Source organism: Zophobas morio, unplaced genomic scaffold (genome assembly GCF_036711695.1).
Source record: "Zophobas morio isolate AGI-343-1 ecotype UQ-CSIRO unplaced genomic scaffold, CSIRO_AGI_Zmor_V1 ptg000009l, whole genome shotgun sequence".
NCBI classification, from domain to species: domain Eukaryota; kingdom Metazoa; phylum Arthropoda; class Insecta; order Coleoptera; family Tenebrionidae; genus Zophobas; species Zophobas morio.
Window position 1 is genome coordinate 7,149,375 of NW_026972114.1, and position 22,048 is coordinate 7,171,422.

Here is a 22,048-nt window from a genome sequence, read left to right on the forward strand (position 1 = left end):
GTTAAAAATAAACAAATCAAAAATTGAAATTTTGACAGCTTTTCTTTACATGACTAGTCCGGAAAGTTCAATTTTCCACCTCCAAAATGTTTGAGTAATTGATCAAAATCAGACGATTTCAGAAAAGATAAATTAATCTATTCACGTTCAGTATAAAAAATGTTAATGAAATGATAAATCACAAGTATAAACTCATCGTATTGGCAAAATTTAAGAAATTGAGATGACGTCATCTATTTTTTGGGGGGATAAAGAGATATATTTTAATTAAAACTTTACCATGCCGGCAATAACGTCAAAACATAGATTAATATAGTTGCGACATACAGGCTGATTTTGAAAAACCACCCTTATTGACATTAGAGTCCTCAACCGCCAAATTTAAATAGTCGATGCCAATAAAAAAACTTGTTTCACTACAACTCGTCGCCTGAGAACTTGTTTGATCTACAGACCAGAGCTCGCTCAGGTCAATGTCGACTCTAAGCGTTCAGAAGCGATTTGGTTGGTTTGGACTATAATTTCTGCGGGAAATGGTTTGGTCGGTTTTATAACGACTAAGTGAATATTTTTGGTACATATTTACATGATTTTACATATTTTGTTTAACTAAGAATTAATTCTTTAATTATTTGTGTTTTATACTAGCAAAACGTCATAAACTAAGAATATTGTTGAAATCGTAATAACCCAATGGATTTTTTTCGGGAAAATGTTTTGGAAACACAATGTTCTATTTTGTATGAATTTTTACACTGTATGATATTAACAGTCAGAAAAAAAATGAAAAATTAAAATAATTGAAAACTCGAGAAATCTGATAATCGAAAAATCGAAACCTTAAAAAATCGTAAAACTGAAACATTGAAAAATCGAAATATCGAAGAACTGAAAATCGAAAAAATGTAAAATTCAAAAATCTAAAATTTAAAAACCGAATAACGAAAAATCGAGAAATCGAAAGATCAAGAAATCGTGGAGTCGAAAAGTCGAAATAGGTCAAAATCGAAAAACCGAAAAGTTAAAAATTGAACAATTTATAAATTGAGAAATTGACAATCAAAATATCTAAAAATCCAAATCCCGATAAATCGAGAAATCAAAAAACTTAAAAATTCGAAAAATTGAAAGATTGAAAGCTCAAAAGGACGGGAAATCGAAAAGTGATGAAGTCGAAAAATCGAAAAATAGAGAAATCGACAAACAAAAAGTTAAAAGTTGAAAAATTGTAAAAGCGGAGAAATCAAAAAACGAAAAAATGGAAAACTGAAAAAACTGAGAAACCGAAATAGGCCAAAATAAAAAATTAATAAACTGATAAATCGAAAATTTGAACAATCAAATCTCGAAAAATCGGGTATGAAAAATTAACAAATCGAAAAACAGAACATCTAAAACTAGGAAGTCGAAAAATCGAAAGATTAAGAAATATGGAAAAATTAAAATATCAAAAGATTGAAAAATCTAAAATTTAAAAATCCAAAAATTGAAAAATCGAAAAAGTAAAAAGGTAGAAATATTGATAAATCCTAAAACTGAAATATCGAAAAACTGAAAAATCGAAAAATCAAAAAAGTGAAGTCGAAAAATAGAAACCTTAAAAAATCAAACACCTGAAAAATCAAAAAATTAAAGAATTAAAGAACAGGAAAATCGAAACACTCGAAGGTTAAGAAATGGGAAAATCAAAACATCGATTAATTGAAAAATCGAAAAATTGAGACTTTATGAAAGTCAAATTTGAAAAATTAAAAAATAGAAAAATTGACAAAATGACAATTGAAAAACAGAAAATGTAAAACCGGTTGAAAAATCAAAAGCTTAAGAAATCGGAACATTTGAAAATTTCGAAAACTTGAAAAATTCAAATATCGAAGAACTGAACTGAAAAATTGAGAAATCTAAAAATCTAAAATTTTAAAAATTTGAAAATATAAAATTTAAAAATCGAAAAATTGAAAAATCGAAAAAGTAAAATAATCGACACACCGAAAAATCCAGGAGTCAAAAATCGAAAAGTCGAAGAATCGAAATATTGAAAAATCGAAAAATCCAAAAAGTGAAGTCGAAAAATCCAAACCTTAAAAAAACTAAAAAATGAAAAATCGAAAAATTAAAGAATTGAAGAACAGGAAACCCTCGAAAAGTCAAAAATTGGGAAAATCAAAACATCGATTAATTGTAAAATCGAAAAATTGACAGTTTATAAATGGCTAATTTGAAAAATTGAAAAATCGAAAATTTGAAAAAACGACAGTTTTATTGAAAAACAGAAAATCTAAAACTGGGAAGTCGAAAAATCGATAGATTAAGAAATCAAAATATTTGAAAAATTCGAAAACATGAAAAACGGAAATATCGAAGAACTGAAATGAAAAATCGAGAAATCTAAAATTTTAAATATTAAAAAATTAAAATATCAAAAAAACTGAAAAATCTAAATTTTAAAAATCGAAAAACAGAAAATCCAAAACCGGGAAGTCAAAAAATCGAAACATTTGAAAAATTGAAACATGGAAGAGCTGAAATGAAAAATCGAAAAATCTTAAATTTTAAATATTGAAAAATTAAAATACCCAAAAATTGTGAAATCTAAAATTTAAAAATCGAAAACGTAAAAAGTCAACACATTGAAAAATCCAGAAGTCAAAAATGGAAAAGTCGAAGAACAGAAATATTGAAAAATCTTAAAACTGAAAAATGAAAGAAAAACTAAAAAAATCCCAAAACTGAAATATTCAAAAACTGAGAAATTAAAAAATTGAGTGCTGCTTACGCTCGTGAAGCAAAAAGGAAAAAAGTCAAGAAATTTGACGAAAATCCTGACATATTTTTATGAAAAGGTAAGGTATTTGATATTAGTAGGTAATCATGTTTTTTAGGGGACGACGACATTTTTTTATCTTTTATTAGTAACAAAAAGTAGTACAGATAATATATCAATAATAATAGTAGTAATAATGAAACAAAATGTCATATATAAAATAATTTGGTACTTATCTAAAATCAGAATAAACTATATTCAAAAAAATGTTCAGTCTTATCATATTAATTTTTTTAATGATAATTTAATGTGTACCATCAACACATAGATGCATTAGATGGAGAGTTAAAGGTTTGGAAACAACACGTTTAAAATTCCGTCTCCACTCTAATGCCGGCCAGTGACGTGCCTCTTTAGACACGATTTCCATTTACTTTTGAATGAACACATTTTACACACATACCATTTGATCTCTTGTTCACTCAAATGTTGCGCAATTATATGATCTTTTAAATCAGAATTTAGTTTGCCTTTATATGGGCATTTTTTACATTCATACCATTTAATATCCTGTCCATCCAAGTGGTGTGTTTGTACGTGCCTACTTAAAGATCTATAATGCTTAGTTTCGAATGCGCACAATTTACATTTGTACCATTTTATATCATGTTCTTCCAAATGATGAAGATTTATGTGTTCTTTTAAACGAGTGCTTCTTTTAGCTTTGTATGAACATTTTTCACATTCATACCATTTAATGTCTTGTTCATTCAAATGGTGCTGAATTATGTGACGTTTTACACATGATTTGTGTTTAGCTTTATATGGGCACTTTTCACATTTATACCATTTGATATTCTCATCATCTAAATGCTGCGAGTTTATATGAACTTTTAAAGAATATTGGTGTTTAGTTTTGAATGGACACTTTTTACATTGGAGCCACTTAATGTCATGTTCATCTAAATTACGTTTATTCAAATGTGAATTGTAATTATTTTTATTCGGCCACTTTTTACATTCCCACCATTTATTATTCTCTTGATCCAAATGGTGTGAATTTATATGAAATGTTAATGAAGATTGATGTTTAGTTTTATATGGACACTTTACACAATGATGCCATTCAATATCTTGTTTATTTGAATGGTGGACAATTGTGTGCTGCTTTAATTGGGTTGATTGTTTAGCTTTGTATGCACATTTTTTGCATTCGTACCATTTAATATCTCTTTCATTCAAATGGCGTGCGTTTATGTGTTTTTTTAAATGTCGTTTGTGTTTAGCTTTGTATGGGCACTGGTTGCACTGGTACCACAGTATTTCATCATCATTAAGATGTTTGGAAATTTTATGTTCTTTCAGAGACCATTTTTTTTTATATATGCACTCACATTTATCACATTTGTAAATCTGAGGAATTTCTTTCATTGCTAAACATTGTGTACCATGCTGACGCCACTTCATAAAAAAATGTGTTTTGAAGTTACACTTTTCACAAGTGTATGTTTTGATGCCATATTCTCCAATTAATAAATCTCTGTGATTAGTTTTATCGCTGTGACATTCATCTAGGTGCTGTTTGAAAAGAATTGTCAGTTCCGTGTGGAAGTTGCAATATTTACAGTAGTAATTTTCAATAGTGGCCATTTCACAGTTAAAAGTCGTACGTGAGAACCCTTTGGAGTCTTCCACAGGTGACATTTCAGTTCGCCTACAATTAATTATTTCGTCACCATCTTACTATTAAAAATTATCTGAATTTTTTCTTACTTACTGCTCTATTAAAAACTGTTAACACAAATATGCCAAAATATGGATAGAGGTTACGGTTTTTTAGGTTAACTACAGTGAAAGTGACAGTTGATGCCAACTTATACAACACATCATACAATGAATCAAGGTTATTTTTTATAGTGACGATTTAGTCATAACACTTATAAAAAAATATATCAAAACAAGCTAGTGTACACGAAGTGATTCAGAAAAAATAACACTATTTGAGCACTAGTATACACACCTACTATGCCGGAAATTAATGAATTACTATTACCTAACTAAATGTACAGAAACCCCCATGGATAACCAAAAAATGTCCACGGTAGCGGAAATCTGGAATTACGGATAAACCTTCACGCATAGTCGACCCCACATCCCGTGTGCGCCCCACGCATTTATTTTGGTTAAATTTAAAATTTCCAGAATTTGGCGTTATCAAATGGAAACACATAATTTATGTCACTCTGTCAACAATTCAAACAAAGAATTTACATGATATTAAATTATGCCACACTTTATCAACGATTCAAACAAAGAATCTAGATGATGTTAAATTATGCCTTGATCAAAGTGACTGCTTACTTAAAACAATTAGCTTTGAGAGTTTCTACCATGGACTGTCCCCAGCGCATCCCAAACAAACACATGATAAATAAACACAAAATGCATCCCGCGTTGCGAGAATTTGCGTCTCGATGGTGTAATTTCCCGCGTCGCAAGAATACAGATGATTGCTGCTTAAGGGGAGAAAAATATTAGTGCCCCCGTCCCTCAGTTCACGATATCATGAATTCTACCGCACTTTCAGGGTTTTTTTCCAGAGTGGGACAACGTTAGGTTAATTTAACTGTCGTAAATGAACTATTAGCATTCTTGTGTGAGGAATTAAGAAGTGTTATAATGTAACAATTATTTATAACTTGATAAACAAAAGATGAGTCCTAGCTAAATGAATCTCATAAAATCTCCTAGCAAGTGCTTTATCTGAACAATCTCATCAGTGTTAAATTGTGTTAGAACCAGTAACGATTAAAATCCGAACATGAACTGTGAATTTACAAACAATAATAAATCAAATTTACACCACGTGTTGGCGTCGGTCGAAAATTCCATATTTCAGCTTGGAAAAACCGCAAGAATTAGCCACCCGTGTTGAGGAAGCTGTAGCGGCGTCGTCGTCGTTACGATTAATTGTCGTTAAACAAAGGCTCCCCCCTTTTTATTTATTTTATTTATTTATTAATCATGTTACGGATTACTCCAATTTACACAGTATCTAGCAAACTCACCACGTGGTTTCACGCATAACAAACAAACCAAAAGTGACGCCTCTCTCCCCTCTAGCCACTAAATCCACTTCTACCAATACTCTCAACAAAAAAATCTCTAGAAGAGCTACCAGCTACCAGAAAGAACTAAACGTGCACATGGTTGCCTATGTTTAACGATTGCCTTGATTGAATTTTTTTTTAATTCAAATTATTCAAATGCGATTTCGCGCCGTTGTTTTTTCTCCAGCGCGAAATTTTAATTCAAATCTGGTCACTACAATTTGTTATTTTAATCTTAATATACTTAAACAATGACGATGCATTAAATACAAATGTAAAATATTGGATTTACACATGCTATATTTGGACGGTGCCAACTCTGGGCACGGTCTCATCTAAAGTAAGTACCAATTTCAACATACCATAAGACATTGAACAAAATGTAAAAAGCAAAAACAATAAATCAGTTTATTATCATTTGATTTAGTACTAGTTTAGTAGTATAACTGATAAGTTGTTGAACTTTTTTGGGAATATTCCGTAATAAAGTAATATTATTATTATTACTATTAATTAAGCAACCTACTTTTTCGTAGTCTAGTGTCAAAAAATTACTGCAACAATTTCCTACCATACTTACAATGGAGATTTTAAAAATCAAAGACATAATGTATTCAACAATTTAACAACATTAAAATACAAACTTATGCTTTGGGCTGACCGAATTTGAATCAAATTTTCGCTGAAATTATTTAACAGAGGCGCGAAATCACATTTGAATAATTTGAATTTGAGAAAAAAAATTCAATTAAAAAAATCGTTAAACATAGGCAACCATGGCACGCTGGCGCCTTTGAATAGTATGTAGACTGCTTGAGATTTTAGGGTGGTTATGAAAGGACGGTAGTAGTAAACAAGAGAGCGGCATGGTGAAAAAGACGCTGTAAGGTAGCTAGGTTAAATTAGTTGGTAGTTATTAGTTAATAAAAGGGAGAAAGCCTTTGTGTAACGAAAATTAATCGTAACGATGACGTCACAGTTTTCCCCAAGACGCGCAACTAATTTTTGCGGCTTTTTTAATCGGAAAAATTGCTAATTTTCGTCCGACGCTACACGTGCTGTAACTTTGTTTTATTGTTTGTTAATTCACCGATCAGGATAGGATATTAATCGTTAACTGGTTCAAACACAAGGTAACAGACATTTACTAGGAGATTTCATAAAATTCACTTAGTCAGAATAACACCCTTTGTTTACAAGTTACGAATGAAGTTTCTGTATGCTAATACGTAAGTGTTCTTAATTCTTCACACAAGATTGGTAATCACCGAGGTATTTCCTCGCAACGTTAAAGATTGATTACATCATCGAGGCATTTCCTCGCAACGCTAAAATTTACATCCCCCAGGCATTTCCTTGCAAAGCTAAAATTTACATCACCGAGACGCTTTTTCCTCGCAACGATGACTGGATATTTTTGTGTTTATTTATTATGTGTTTTGTTGGGGTAACCACTTCACGATAACATCTCAAAGTTAATTATTTTAAGTAACCAATCACTTGGATCAAGACATAATTTAACATAATATATAAACTCTTTATTTGAAATCGTTGATAAAGTGTGACAAATATTAATCTCATGTAAATTTTGTTAGCTTTGCAATTTTTCACCTCATACAATATTTGTCTAGCTCGCAATTTTAACCTTAGTCATTTCCTTTGTTGTATAATTTTAATTTAACGTAAATTTTCATGCTCTGCAGTTTTAACCTCACGTAATATTTTTAATTGCCCGAGTTTATTTCACACCAGATCTTTTGTTTTCATAAATATTTGCTAAGTTTTGTTTTGTAATATTTTGTTGATGAATGTTTCCATCTTAAAAATTATTTTATGTCCAATTTTAATCTCACATAATAATTATTTGCTGTTCAGAATTTCACAAGATTGCATGGCGAATTTAAATGTTGTTTATTTCTGTTTTTGAAATTTTAACACTTGTCCAGTTGTCGTTAATATCAGAGTCATAGAAATTGAATATTTAAAATGGAATTGAGGTTAAATAACACCGAAACACGTAGCAGAAGCGGAGGGCGCGGATCCTAGTCGAGCCAGCAAGGATGCAGGCTTTGTATTGAGTCAGGGGAACGGTCTGAGGGCAAGTCGCGAGTCACCCTCGCACGCAATTTTTTTTGTCAGTGGAGAAATAAAGAATTTTGTGTCCTCCATAAATGTTGTGTTTTATTTAGCGGTACTTTTCCCAACTTGGGGTCCACCACTTGCATCTGAACGCATTCCGCTATTTTTCAAATTTGTTAGACGATCACAGCCAAGCCCAAATTTTGAATTTTTAAATTTTTTGCGGGCTCTCATTTTTTTTTCACACGTCAATTTAAGGCGGGATGTTTGGGTTATCACAGCTTTAACAACTAAACAAATGTTTCTTCTTTTTTTTATTAGCAACAAAAGCAATGTAGGTAATAGATCAATAATGATGATAGTAATAATGTAACAAAATGTACCTTAAATATATAGGAATAGGAATATAATGGTGGTGAGGATAAACATAGATACTAGTTGTTAGAATTTAGCGGCTAAGCAATTTATATAAACAAAAGTGAGCGCTAGTTTACCAGAACTTCTTACATTACTTTCTTCTTGCTTGCTGGTGGTGCAGTGGTCAGAAAGCGGTTGTGTTGTTGGAGAAATAGAGTAGTGTTGGAATAGAAGAATTTACCGATTTGTCCGCTCTTATACTGGGATACCCCTACATAATTTTTGTATACTAACTCCAAAAGTTTCGCACTTTCATATTATTTTTCTTTTGCACAAGTAATACACAGCTTTGTATATTAAATGTGGAGTTGCTAGTTTTGAAACAACACATTTAAAATTCCATCGTCGTCCGAATGCCGGCTATTGATGTGCTTCCTTAGGTAAGTTTTCTGTTTACATTTGTATGGACACATTTTGCATTCGTACCATTTAATATCCTGTTCACTCAAATGTTTTGAAATTATATGTCGTTTTAAATCATTCTTTTGTTTGAATTTGTATGGGCATTCTTTGCAGTCGTACCATTTAATTTCCTTTTCCTTTTCATCTAAATTGTGTATTTTCATGTGTCTACGTAAATGCTGACGGTGCTTAGTTTTAAATGTACACGTTTCACAATCGTACCATTTAATATCCTGTTCATCTATATGATGTTGTTTTATGTGTCTACGTAAATATTGACGGCTCTTAGTTTCATATGTACACATTTTGCATTCGTACCATTTAATATCCTGTTCTTCCGAATGACGAACATTTATGTGTTCTTTTAAACGAGAACTGGTTTTAGATTTGTATGGACATTTTTGACATTCATACCATTTAATGTCTTGTTCATTTAAATGTTTATTAATTGTGTGACGTTGTATACTTGATTTGTATTTAGCTTTATAAGGACACTTTTCACATTTATACCATTTAATATTCTCCTCATCTAAGTGCTGTGTACTTATATGAATATTTAAAGAATATTGATGTTTAGTTGTGAATGAACATTTTTTGCATTGATGCCATTTAATGTTACGTGCATCTGCTTTATGTGTACTTGAGTGACTTTTTAAATATGAACTGTATTTTGTTTTATATGGACACTTTCCACATTGATGCCATTCAATATCTTGTTTAACCAAGTGTTGGGTAATTGTGTGTTGTTCTAAACAATCTGATCGTTTAGACCTGTATCTACATTTTTTGCATTGATACCATTTAATAGCCCTTCTTTTGTTCTCATGGCGTGTATCTATGTGGTATTTTAAAAGTATTTTGTGTTTAGCTTTATATGGGCACTGGGCGCAGAGGTACCAATGTATTTCATCATCGCTAAGATGTTTTGAAATTTTATGTGTTCTTAAAGCCCCCCTGCTTTTGTATGTGTACTCACATTCATTGCATTTGTAAATCCGACTATTTGTTTCCATTTCTTTCTTTCCTACACATTGTGTACGATGTTCACCCCACCTCATGAAAAAATTTGTTTCGAAGTTACACTTTTCACAAGTGTATGTTTTGAAGCCATGTTCTGCAATTAACAGTAAATCTCTGTGGCTCCTTTTATCGCTGTGAGACTCTTCTAAGTGCTGTTTGATAAGAATTATCATTGCCGTATGGAAGTTGCAATATTTGCAGTAGTAATTTTCAATAGTGGCCCTTTCACAATTAAAAGTCGCGCGTGAAAACGCTCTGGAGTCGTTCACAGTAGACATTTTAGTTTGCCTACAATTAAATAGTCGTTACAATTTTATTCGTCCACTAAATTTATGTGAAATTTTTCTCACTTACTGTTGTATTAGAAGTTATTCTAAAAACTATTAATACAAAAATGTCAAGTTCACTTTTTAGGTTAACCAAAATGAAAAAAGTGCCAACATGTCAAACTTATACAACACATCATACAACGACTCAAAATGGAGTAATGTTTCGGAAAAATTTAAACGATCAGTGTTTTTCATTTAGTTATTTAAACCACAGTTTTAAACAGAACTTCCATCGCTTCTGAAATACAATCAAGCAAATTCAGCTTTCTTAATTATGGCACAGAAAACATTTTAAGTGCCTATTTACTGTGCTTGTTCATTTTATCTGTTCACGCCTGACAATTTTTGCATACGCAACCCATTATACATCCCAGAGACGACGTCCTCCAATTTAATTACACTAGTTTACAAATTTAAACTTTTTTTCATATCCAAAAATAAAAAAAAATATTTTTTGCTTCCAAATTACTTACTGACAACAAATCCAAAAAAGGATAATCTGTATCACGTCAGGTTTTTTCATAAATCCAAAATAATGAACTTTGCTTTTACCTTCACGTTAGTGTTAGACTGATTTATGTTAATGCACCATTGTCGCATAAAAAATGTTTTCGAGATCGTGCAAAGTAAGTGCAAATCAGTTTTGTTACGTTTGTAGTAAAATTATAGTACCTAAAGCCGGAAGACCTGTTCAAATATGCTTAAAAAGAAGGTATCAAGGTTTTTGGGACGAAAATGTGTTACTGTTGGTCTATTATAACGGAAATTGACAGTACTGTGAATAAAACAAACGCTAGTGTTAATCATTTGTAATTTTCAGTCATAATGTTTATAATATATACTGGGTGTTACTTTTATTTGATACAACCCCTGTAACTTCTTTATTCTTAAAGATAAACCTGTATTTCTTTGAGCAAATTTGTATCATTGTAAAAGATCTTTGTGAAGCCAACCTCACATTTTTATTATCACATCCCGTAGAAAAATCAAAAGCAACCAATTATTCTAAAAACAGTACTTGAAAAATTTTAAATAAAATATTGATGACAATCTAGTAGCTTGAAAAATTGACACTCATGTTACTTATTTACGTAAATGATCTTTTAAAATGATACAAATTTGCTCCAAGAACTATATGTTCATATATATTTAAAAATAAAAAAGTTACAAGAGTTGTATAAAAGAAAAGAAATACGGGGTATGTTTATATAAATATCTCAAAAACCTGACGTGATGGATTTTTTCTGCTTTCAGATTTGAATTTCTCGAACCCAAATCCTTTAGATTCAACTATTTTTCTCTTTGGATATAAAACCTTGTAAACTAGTGTTATTTTTTAATAAGCAATCATAGCAATCACAGAAAAAAATGACACACTGTCAATGCCAAATAATCACAAAATTGAAAAAATTAATCCTCAATTTATTAATGGATCAGATTACAACAAAAACGAATTTATAACAAATGTTCAAAATGCCTGCCTCCACTAACTTCACAAAGTCCTATCTTACGTTCAAAATTTCTACGAACCCTATCTAACAGATCGGCATGACACTATTATCCTTTCACGTAAGTGGTTTTCATTTTCGATTGTGTGATAACCCAAACTTCCCGCCTTTAATTGAACCTGAAAAAGTTTGAAAGGCCTGCGAAAAATTAAAAATTCAAAATTTGGCCTTGGCTGTGATCGTTTAACAAATGGGAACCTAGGTTGTATGTGTTTGTTTTTTTTTTAAGTGATGGGAAGACGTTCTTTCATACAAGTGCATACACTGCGTGTGAGTCGAGAGCGCAAGGAATAATAGACAAAAAGAGGAAAAGAAGCGAAAAGCGAGAGTGACTCGGCCGTGCCCTTCTGGCCGTTCAGCAGGGACCAATCGCCATCGTTCTTCATCTCCAAAACCCCCTAGGGCTATATTCACAGATATATTACATTTCAAACACCTTAAGATATATGAAAAAGAAAAACACTCGCGAATTGACAGACATATACATATGAAAACGAACAAACACAAAATCCTATACATCTGTTTGGAATCATTGCAAATATTTGAATATCACAAATTTAATAAAAACAAAACAAAATCTGAATTAAGTAACTGGATGCAAATACACAAGTTATTACGGGCGTGTGGCGGCAGATTTTAAAGTTACGGCAGTTAACAGGAGCACAAGAAAAGTACCCCTGGGGCGTTCTAGCATAAGCGGAGTTTGGGGCTACCGGTCTGGGGCTGTTCTCCCCCCACGACGGTGATTCTATCTATCGCAAAGCCTACCCGCACGCACCTCCATTACGATCATGCTGTGCGAAACTAGGGCATTACGGTCGCCAGACCCGTAGGTGGATCTAGGCTAGCACGAAGCCTAGAACGTTACAACATCAACATTATCACATTCCATTTCACAGCATCAACATGGGTTCATCCAAGGTCGGTCTACGACTACAAATCTTTTTGATATCACAGGTTTTATTGCAAATTCCATTGACAACGAGTTACAAACTGATGTTATATATCTTGATTTCAGTCGGGCTTTTGATAGGCTGGACCATGGTGTTTTGATTAAAAAGTTATATTCGCGTGGTTTTACACCTAATTTGATTCACTTGTTTGCCTCGTATCTGTAAAATAGGAAACAATATGTTCATTGTTTTGGACATAATTCTGGCTGTATAAATGTTACATCAGGTGTGCCGCAGGGTTCTGTTCTGGGCCCTCTTCTTTTCTTACTGTTTATTGATGACGTAACTGCTGGCTTGAATGTAAGCTATTCTCTTTATGCAGACGATGTTAAAATATTTAACAAAATTGCTACAGTAGAAGACTGCATTAAACTCCAGTTAAATCTGAATAAAATTACAACATGGTGTGATTTGAATAAGCTAGTTTTAAATAAAGACAAGTGTCGTGCGATGTCATATTCTTTGAAAAAGAAGATAATTTTTTTTAACTATGCGTTAGATGCAATTATATTGAGCAGACCGGAAACAATTTCTGACCTTGGTGTTATTTTTGATCCCAAATTGTCATTTGCAAGCCACATTAATAAACTTATCTCTGATTGCATGAAAACGATGGGTTTTATAATAAGAAATGCTAGAGATTTTCAAAATGCTCACACCATCATACGACTTTTTAAATCCTTTTTGGAAAGCAAATTATATTATGCATGTTTAATCTGGTGCCCCCATCATAACATTTATGTCACTAATTTGGAACGTATCATCCGCAAATTTTTGAAGTATTTGTCTTATCGGGAAGACGGAGTGTATCCTCCAATTGGTATACCTCAGCAGGATTTATTAAATAGATATAATTTTACCAGCTTTTTGAATACGTGTAAAAGATTTTACATGGTTTTTCTATTTAAACTTCTTCATAATGGTGTAGATTGTCCCATTATCACAAATTACATTTAATGTGAGTTCGCGCAGTGTCCTGTCCCGTTATTATGATCTGTTTTATTTGCCAGTCCCAAGAACGGATATTGCTAAGTTTTCACCGATGTTTACCATGTGCAGAATCGGTAATGTGTTCCATCGTGAAGTAGATCTCTTTTCATCATCGCTTAGAGAAGTACGTGGTTTTGATTACAGTAAACTTTAGGATACTTTGGTTAGACTATAAAATATTCTATAATTGGGGTCTCACCCTGTAGAATATTCACTTAATAATAATATTAATAATAATAATAATAATAATAATAACATCGGCGGCCGCCTCTGAATCTATCCAAACCTATGGACTTGCACAGGTGACACGATAAATCTCGCCAGCTCGACTAAGAACCGAACCTCGCTTCTGCCACGTTTTCTGTGTTATTTGACCTGAGTTCCATTTTAAATGTTCAATTTCTTATAAAATCAATGATTATGGGAAGAAGGCAGTTTGTCGAGTATGGTGGATTTAAGTCTTTTGAGTTTATTGTAAATAGTGGGATTGTTCAAGGCTCTAACTTGGGTCCTTTGCTGTTTGTAATTTTCTTCAATGATGTTGTAAAACATCTTAACTGCAAATGTTTCATATACGCAGAAGACTTAAAGATGGTTAACATCATAAGATCTAATAATGGTTGCTTAAAGCTGCAGGGCAATTTAGATAATTTTATTACTTTGAGTTGTATAAACTAGAAATTAATAAAGACAAATGCAAAATCATGAGTTGTACGAGAAACATAGATAAAATTAACTTTTATTATAATATCAATGGTGTACTGTTACAAAAGTGTAATGCATACAGAGATTTAGGAGTCATAATTGATTCTATTTTGTCTTTCGTCCCACATATCAAACAAATGGTTAAGAGCTCTCTAAGAACGGTAGGGTTTATTATAAGAAATGGAACATTGTGTGACAATCAATCGTAGCCAACGTCACTCAGGTGTCCCTAGCCCCCGGGCTTAATCCTTGCATCCTTTTAATCGAAAATTTGCGGACTTCCGTTCAACGCGAAACACGTGCTGTAAATTTGTTTCTTTGTTTGTAAATTCACCGAATTGAATATTTAAAAATGGAATTGAGCTTAAATAACACAGAAAACGTGGCAGAAGCGAAGTGCGGTTCCTAGTCGGGCTGGCGAGATTTATCATGTCACCTGTACAAGTCCACAGGTTTGTATAGAGTCAGGGGGCGATCGCCGGTGTTGTAACGCTGTCGGCTTCGTGCTAGCCAAGACCCAACTACGGATCTGCGATCGTAGAGGCCTAGTTTCGCAGGGCACGTTCGTAATGGAGATATGCGTTCGGGTAGGCGTTGTGATAGATAGAATCACCGTCGTGGGGGGAGAACAGCCCTAGACCGGTAGCCCCAAACTCCGCTTATGCTAGAATGCCCAGGGGTACTCTTGTTGTGCTCCTGTTAACTGCCGTATCTTTAAATATCTGCCGCCACACGCCCGTAATAACTTGTGTATTTGCATCCGGTTACTTAAGTCGGATTTTGCTTTGTTTTTATTAAATTTTTGATATTCAAATATTTCCATTGATTCCAAACAGATGTATAGGATGTTGCGTTTGTTCGTTTTTCATATGTGTATGTCTGTCAATTCGCGAGTGTCCTTTTTTCATATATCTTAAGATGTTTGAAATGTAATATGTCCGTGAATAATAACAAGAGGGTTTTTGCGCTGAGGAGTAAATCTTCGTAGCTTCTTTCCTCCTGCGAGGGGGTGCCGTGCTCCCCCTCCAATACAATTTTGTTTATTATTTCTTGCGCTCTCGAATCACATGCAGTGTATGCATTTGTATGAAAGAACGTCTTCCCGCCACTTTAAAAAAAAAAACACAACGTAGGTTCCCAAGTGTTAGACGATCACAGCCAACGACAAATTTTGAATTTTGAATTTTTCGCGGACCTTTCAAACTTTTTCAAGGTCAATTAAAGGCGGGAAGTTTGGGTTATCACAAAATAAAATATTATGTGAGGTTAAAACTGCAGAGTATGAAATTTACGTTCAATTAAAATTATACAACAAAGAAAATAACTGAAGTTAAAATTGTGAGATTAGAGAAATATTGTATGAGGTGAAAAATTGCAAAGTTAACAAAATTTACAGGAGATTGATATTTGCCACACTTTATCAACGATTCAAACAAAGAGTTTACATTATGTCAAATTATATCATGATCGAAGTGATTGGTTACTTCAAAAACAATTTACTTTGAGAGTTTAAAATACCGCGAACTGGTTACCCCAACAAAACATATAATAAACAAACACAAAAATATCGAATTATCGCTCCGAGGCAAAAAGCGTCTCGGTGATGTAAATTTTAAATCGTTGCGAGGAAAAAGCGTCTCGGTGATGTAATCATGATAACGATGACAGCCGCCTAAGGGAAGAGATTACTTAACCCCCCCCCCGCGTCAGTTTGCTGTATAATGAACTTGTTTTACTGCCGTAAATGAACTATTAGCAATCTTGTGTTAAGAATTAAGAAGTGTTATGATGTAACACTTACGTATATGCATCCAGAAACCTATTCGTAATTAAACAACAAGGTGTTTTCCTGACTAAGTGAATTTCATGAATTCTTCTAGCACGTGGTTTATTTAAATAATTCTGATTGTTAAACTGTGTTTGCACTAGCTGACGATTAAGAAAAACTATCTTGATTGATGAATTTTCAAACAATAAAACAAATTTACAGCACGTGTTTCGCGGTGAAGTCCGCCTTTTTTCCGCTTAAAAGGCCGCAACTGTGTCATTATGAAAGTTACGATTGATTGTCGTTAAACAAAGCCTTCCTCCCATTTTATTAACTACCAAACCAACTAATTTAAACTAGCTCTTGCCACGTGGTTACACTCACACAAGCACATTCAGACTGACGCTACGCCATGCTGCCCTTTTATCTAACCACCAACCCTCCAACTAAAAACCCCTAGCGCTAAATCGTCCGACTATCAAGCAAGCGTTTCCGTGCACCAGGTTGCCTATGTTTAACGATTTCCTTTTTGGTGATTGATTTTTTTTTCTCTTTCAAATTCAAATTATTCAAATGTGATTGCGCGCCGCTGTTAATTAATTCCAGCGCGAAAACTTTGATTTAAATTCGGTCACCACAAACAATATAATTATTTTTAATCAGATTTATTCCATCACGTTTTTCAATAAATTACAAATTAATACAGCACTAAGATAACCTTCTCCAGCAAAAAGTAGTCATCAGGTGCTTCCAGAAGAAATCTGATGACTTGCTCATTTATTAGGATTGTTGCCTTTTTTGGTTTATAAAATTCAGATTTGCGTTTCAGGAACATAAAAAGTTTTCCATATCTGTAACAAACGTAACTTTTGAGTAATCAAACGTAACTAAAAATGACAAATACTAGCCCAGAAATGTCGATACTTTCATGTAATTTCAAGTAAGTCTTTAACATGAAAATTTTTATCCATAAGTTGTTTGGAGAAAAATTTTTGCTCAATTGCGTCGCGTAGCAGAGCAAAATATCGTCGCTAATCCCCTCAACGTCTGTCTTTTTACGCCATATTGTGAATTCCTGTTATTCCTTTTCATACCTGACACTTGTCTTCAGAGGCAATAAATCTTAACTTGCAGCAGCAGTTACTATGGATAAAAAGTTAAGACTACCTGATTAGTTTTTTGAATTAGTATTTTTTATGAGTATTTTTTTAACTAACTAGTTTTAGGTATGACGAAAAACAGTCTCGGATAATATTTATACGCCTCGCCTTAATATCGGCCTATAATAACGTTAAACACTATAAAATGAATTTTGTCTTAACGTTTTTTCTAAACATTTAAAGATTTGGTCGGATGGATGTCGCCTATCGGGATATCTTCTGCAACAGCATTTTTTCCGCATTCTCTAAAAATCAAGATTATGGCAACCTTTTCATCATTCGTGTATTTAACCCTCATCTTATCGCGAAGACTAAAAACTCATCGGAGCTCAAAATTGACAAATAGAATTATTGTGAAAGTCAAAATTGACTACTAGGCTGGACTACTAAGTAACTATGTTTGTACATTTTAGAAAAATAAAACATAAAAAGAGTTACATATTAGATATGTTTATATCTTATGTGTTGCATTGAAATTTGGTCACGGGTCCCGTTATTATAATACTGACCCTATATTTACACTCACAACAAAACAAGAAGTGACCAAGAGAGCCTTCTTAAAACCGTCTATTTTTGATCTACATTTCAGCCCGGTCACAGATTACGGATACCAGATGGTTCACTTGTGGGCGTAACTGTCCGCAAATTTTCCGTGCGCATGACACTAAAATTGGTTCAGCACTTTTAAATCTCTTTGAAACTGGTTCGACAGATGAACACGCAAAATAATATTTACAATGTAGCAGATATAAGAATAAAAGTTTAGCTAATAATTCAGGGAATAAATAACATTACAAGGATTAATTTCTACGTTTTTTGGTTACGAAGGAATTTTTTAAAAGTTTTAAAATAATCAGAAAATTAGTTAAATAAATACCTACCTGCATTAAACTGTATTATAGTATCGTTTAGTAAATATACCTTGTCTATAATGCCTGATTTTGTAAATGAATAAGAGAATAAAACATTTTCCCTTCTTTTCCTTTAAACTCGTTTCAGTCTTAAATAACCACCAAAAATCGAAGATCACTATAAAGACGAGTAGATTAGAAAACTGTAACAACAAAGTTTAGAAAGGCAAGCGCAGCAAATTTCATTAACTATTCCCTCCAATTCTTCTAACTTTCGGTAACCCTTTAAGCCGTATAGTTAAAGAGGTTACGTTTATTCACCATGCAAAAATTTTAACACCACTTTCTTGTTAGCACTATATTCGAGAGTACGTGTTTTTTATGCTCTAAAATTTTTTAATGCCGATGCATGTGTCCGCAATTCTTTTCAGAGGAAATTGTGAAATGTTAAGCATTTGTAATAAACATAAATCATTTTGTGTAAGGCAAATAAGTATTTTGTTCGTTTTTTCTTCACTTAGAACCTCATCCCTTGCATCATCGCTGTAATTTTTCTCTGACCGCCGCGTTTTTAAATTCAAAGCTTGCGAACCAATTTTGGTAGAGCGTGCGTAGTAGCGTGAATACCGCTTGAAATCTCGGGACACCGACTTCAAAGTGCCGACAGCTGAGTGAACTATCTGGTATCCGTAATCTGTGGCCCGGTAGTTCACCGACATTATACTTCCCTACACGCTCCAGAACATAGGTGATTGCCTGTTACTAACTTATATTTTCCAAATTCAAATTATTTCACGATATTTTTTTTCTCAGCACAAAATTTTAATTCAAACTGGATGTACCGAGACACTACGAACCTATGCCTTAAAGCCTTAACATTAAACACATTTCCGGGGACATTTTTTATTCCTTTATTAGCAATAATAAGAAGTAATACAGGTAATACATCAATAATAATGATGGTAACCAAATGTCAAGTGTAAAAGGATTGGTACCGTGAGAGACATGGAATTCTGGGCAGTCTGTTCTTGTCATTTCAAAAAATGTCAATGTAAATGCACCTTTAGTGTCAATGTGATTGATATTTTTGAAAAAACTGTCAAATTAACTTTGAAATATATCAATTGGTTCTACATGCCAGCTGTATCAATTTTTAACAAATCTCGAGCAGTAGCTGCATGTTAATATAATTGAAACAAATTTAATAAAACTTCGACTTTGTCAGTGTCAAAATGAGAAATACGCCAAACATTAAAAGCGTGGTTATGAACAGCAAAGGCCTGGTTTAGAAATTTTGACAATTGTGTGACACCTCTGCCCAGTTTTCCGTGTTCCCGATGGTACTTATCTTCATCTTCAATAACAATACTGAAGTCTTGTATACTAAATCTGAAAGGTTTTGTAGTGTTATCATACGCGTTTAAAATTCCATCTCTATTCTAATGCCGGTTATTGATGTGGTTCCTTAGGCAGTGGTTCCATTTACTTTTGTATTGACACAATGGGCATGCATACCATTTTATCTCCTCTTCAGTCAAATGATGGACAAGTGTATGTCGTTTTATATCCGACTTTCGTTTGCCTTTGTAAGGACATTCTTTACACTCATGCCATTTAATATCCTGTGCATCTGAATGTTGTGTACTTTTATGCTTACGTAAATTTCCAGGATACTTAGTTTTAAATGTACACATTTTGCATTCATACCATTTAATTTCCTGTTGTTCCAAATGCTGCACCTTTATGTGTTCTTTTAAACGAGTACTTGTTATTCCTTTGTATGAACATTTTTGACATTTATACCATTTAATCTCTTGCTCACTTAAATGGTGATTAATGGTGTGAAGTTTTACACATGATTTGCCTTTAGCTTTATATGGGCACTTCTCACACTTATACCACTGATCACTCTTATCTAAATGTTGTCTCTTCGACTGACCTTTTAAATGTGTATTGAGACGGTGTCCATTCATGTGTCTTTTTAAGAGTAGTTTTTGTTTAGCTCGAAATGGACACAGGGAGCAGGGATACCCATGTGTTTCATCAGAGTTAAGATGTTTGGAAATTTTATGTGCTTTTAAAGACTCTTGGTACCTAAAAACTATTCCACACTCTTTGCATTTGTTTTTTCCTACACATTTTGTAGCATGTTCAGACCATTTCATTAAAAACTTTGTTTTGAAGTTACACTTTTCACAAGTGTATCTTTTGCCATGTTCCCCATTTAACAATAAGTCTCTATATATCCTTTTATCACAATGGAACTGTAGTTGGTGCTGTTTGAAAGGAATTGTCAGTCCTGTTTGGAAGTTGCAATGTTTACAGAAGTAATTTTCAACAATAGCCCTTTCACAGTTAAAAGTCGGATATTTAATCGCTTTGGAGCCTTGCCCCGGTGACATTTTAGTTCGCCTAAAATTAATTACTTCGTTACCATTTTATTATTCCACTAAAATGATGAGAATATTTTCTCACTTACCTACGAACTATTAATTAACATAAAAATGCCAAAATTACCAAAATGTGGATCACGTAAGTAATTCACTTTTTAGGTTAACCAAAGTGCATATTAGATTGTAAACATGATTAGGCAACACACAATACCCATTCGGAGCAAAAATATAACGCTGAGCCTCAGTAGCACTCCATCTATTTTGTAAATATCTTAGGACACAAAATATATAACTAAAAAGCGTAAATAAATGTATTTAACTGTATCATCATTAAGATTTAATTACTATTGTCTGGAATTTGTTAGTTTTCCTGCTGATGCAAGTTTGAAGCAAAAGTGGATAATAGAATCAAACGAGAAAAATTCTACCCCTCCAAATATTTCGTTTTATGCAACAGTGATTTTATCATTCTTGAAGACAAAAGGAGACTAAAAATAGATGCCGTGCTTTCCAGTATATTTTGTGAATTAAACGATCCTATCTTGAATCAGGATCCATTAAATAATCACCATATTCAACTATATTAGGTACCTTATTTTAAAAATTTATTTCACAATTTCGATTCATTATCGAAATAAGCAACGAAATGAATTTGATAACAGGATTAGACATAAGTATTCCAAGTTGATATTGTTTAAAAATCAGTAACGAGCTTAGATCATATAATTAAAATGCTATATGATCTTAAGTTCACGAGTAATAAAGAGCCTGAATAAATTTGAAACGCAACCCAAAATACATTTTCACCACTATCTTGTACGCCCCTATACAGCGTGTGTATGTGTGCTAAAAGTAAAAAAAAGTTCACGTAAAAGTGTTCTCCTTTTAGAGATAAAAATTATTAAAATTTATGTCCAAATTCGTTGTACGCCTCAGACAAAAAGATCATCTTTCGTTTCTATAGCAATATTTAGTCTTGACAAAAGTTTTATTGTTACAGTTGCTAGGATTTACTAAAATAAATTAATTTTAGAGTAGCTTTCAACACGAAAGGGTACAGGTGGTGGGAGTGCGCAGAACATTGTTTTGGTTTGGCCTTACAAATATCGTGCAAGCAGTGGCAGCGGCGATGAATATTTCGATTTTGAAATATTAAAATATTATTGCGGTTAATACAAATATCACTTTTCTATTTTATTAGCGTTGACATTATAGAAAAAGAATTTAAACAATTGTTAGTGCTGTATTTGATGTATGAGCAATAATAACTGTTAAATTACGGTACAGTCGAAGCTCTAGTTATAAACGACAATTATGCTAGAATATGAACTGTGATTATTACTTCGACGTTAAAGACAGAAAACGTTAAGCCTTATAATAATCAGACTTTACGGTATCGGTAAATTGTGCCAGAAAATTAAAAACCATATAATTATAGTCATAGGTTGCTTATTCTCAGAATTTTAACCCTGTTTTTATCTAAAGATTTAACTGTTGATTTAAGACTAGTCGACTATAAAATAGTATGTGATACTGGTTTATAATGAGGGGTTCGTGAAATTTTTTACTCATGCTATAATCCCTCACATTATAAACTCG

At 32.8% G+C, this 22,048-nt stretch overlaps 2 protein-coding genes and 1 long non-coding RNA gene across 6 annotated transcripts; all 3 read right to left on the reverse strand.

The window, feature by feature from the left end:
• Positions 1 to 2,962: 2,962 nt before the first annotated feature.
• LOC135125623 (zinc finger protein 91-like) lies at positions 2,963 to 4,630 on the reverse strand. 2 transcript variants are annotated; one of them, XM_064051265.1, is made up of 2 exons: positions 4,542 to 4,630; positions 2,963 to 4,478 (listed from the first exon to the last, which is right to left on the reverse strand). In XM_064051265.1, exon 2 carries the CDS (start codon positions 4,466 to 4,468, stop codon positions 3,152 to 3,154), a length of 1,317 nt encoding a protein of 438 aa, XP_063907335.1. In that variant the 5' UTR covers positions 4,469 to 4,478; positions 4,542 to 4,630; the 3' UTR covers positions 2,963 to 3,151. The 2 variants fall into 2 exon arrangements, with proteins under 2 accessions (XP_063907335.1, XP_063907337.1); XM_064051267.1 differs by having other exon boundaries at positions 4,538 to 4,625.
• A 12,098-nt stretch (positions 4,631 to 16,728) lies between these two features.
• Positions 16,729 to 17,902, reverse strand: LOC135125624 (uncharacterized). 2 transcript variants are annotated; one of them, XR_010279922.1, is made up of 3 exons: positions 17,732 to 17,902; positions 16,954 to 17,188; positions 16,729 to 16,896 (listed from the first exon to the last, which is right to left on the reverse strand). It is a non-coding gene; the product is annotated as an uncharacterized LOC135125624 (long non-coding RNA). The 2 variants fall into 2 exon arrangements; XR_010279923.1 differs by having other exon boundaries at positions 17,715 to 17,902.
• Positions 17,903 to 18,953: 1,051 nt separating this feature from the next.
• On the reverse strand, positions 18,954 to 20,873 carry LOC135125625 (zinc finger Y-chromosomal protein-like). 2 transcript variants are annotated; one of them, XM_064051268.1, is made up of 3 exons: positions 20,795 to 20,873; positions 20,536 to 20,741; positions 18,954 to 20,468 (listed from the first exon to the last, which is right to left on the reverse strand). In XM_064051268.1, the coding sequence occupies exon 3, from the start codon at positions 20,456 to 20,458 to the stop codon at positions 19,496 to 19,498; it is 963 nt and encodes a 320-aa protein (XP_063907338.1). In that variant the 5' UTR covers positions 20,459 to 20,468; positions 20,536 to 20,741; positions 20,795 to 20,873; the 3' UTR covers positions 18,954 to 19,495. The 2 variants fall into 2 exon arrangements, with proteins under 2 accessions (XP_063907338.1, XP_063907339.1); XM_064051269.1 differs by having other exon boundaries at positions 18,954 to 20,481.
• Between the last annotated feature and the right edge of the window lie 1,175 nt (positions 20,874 to 22,048).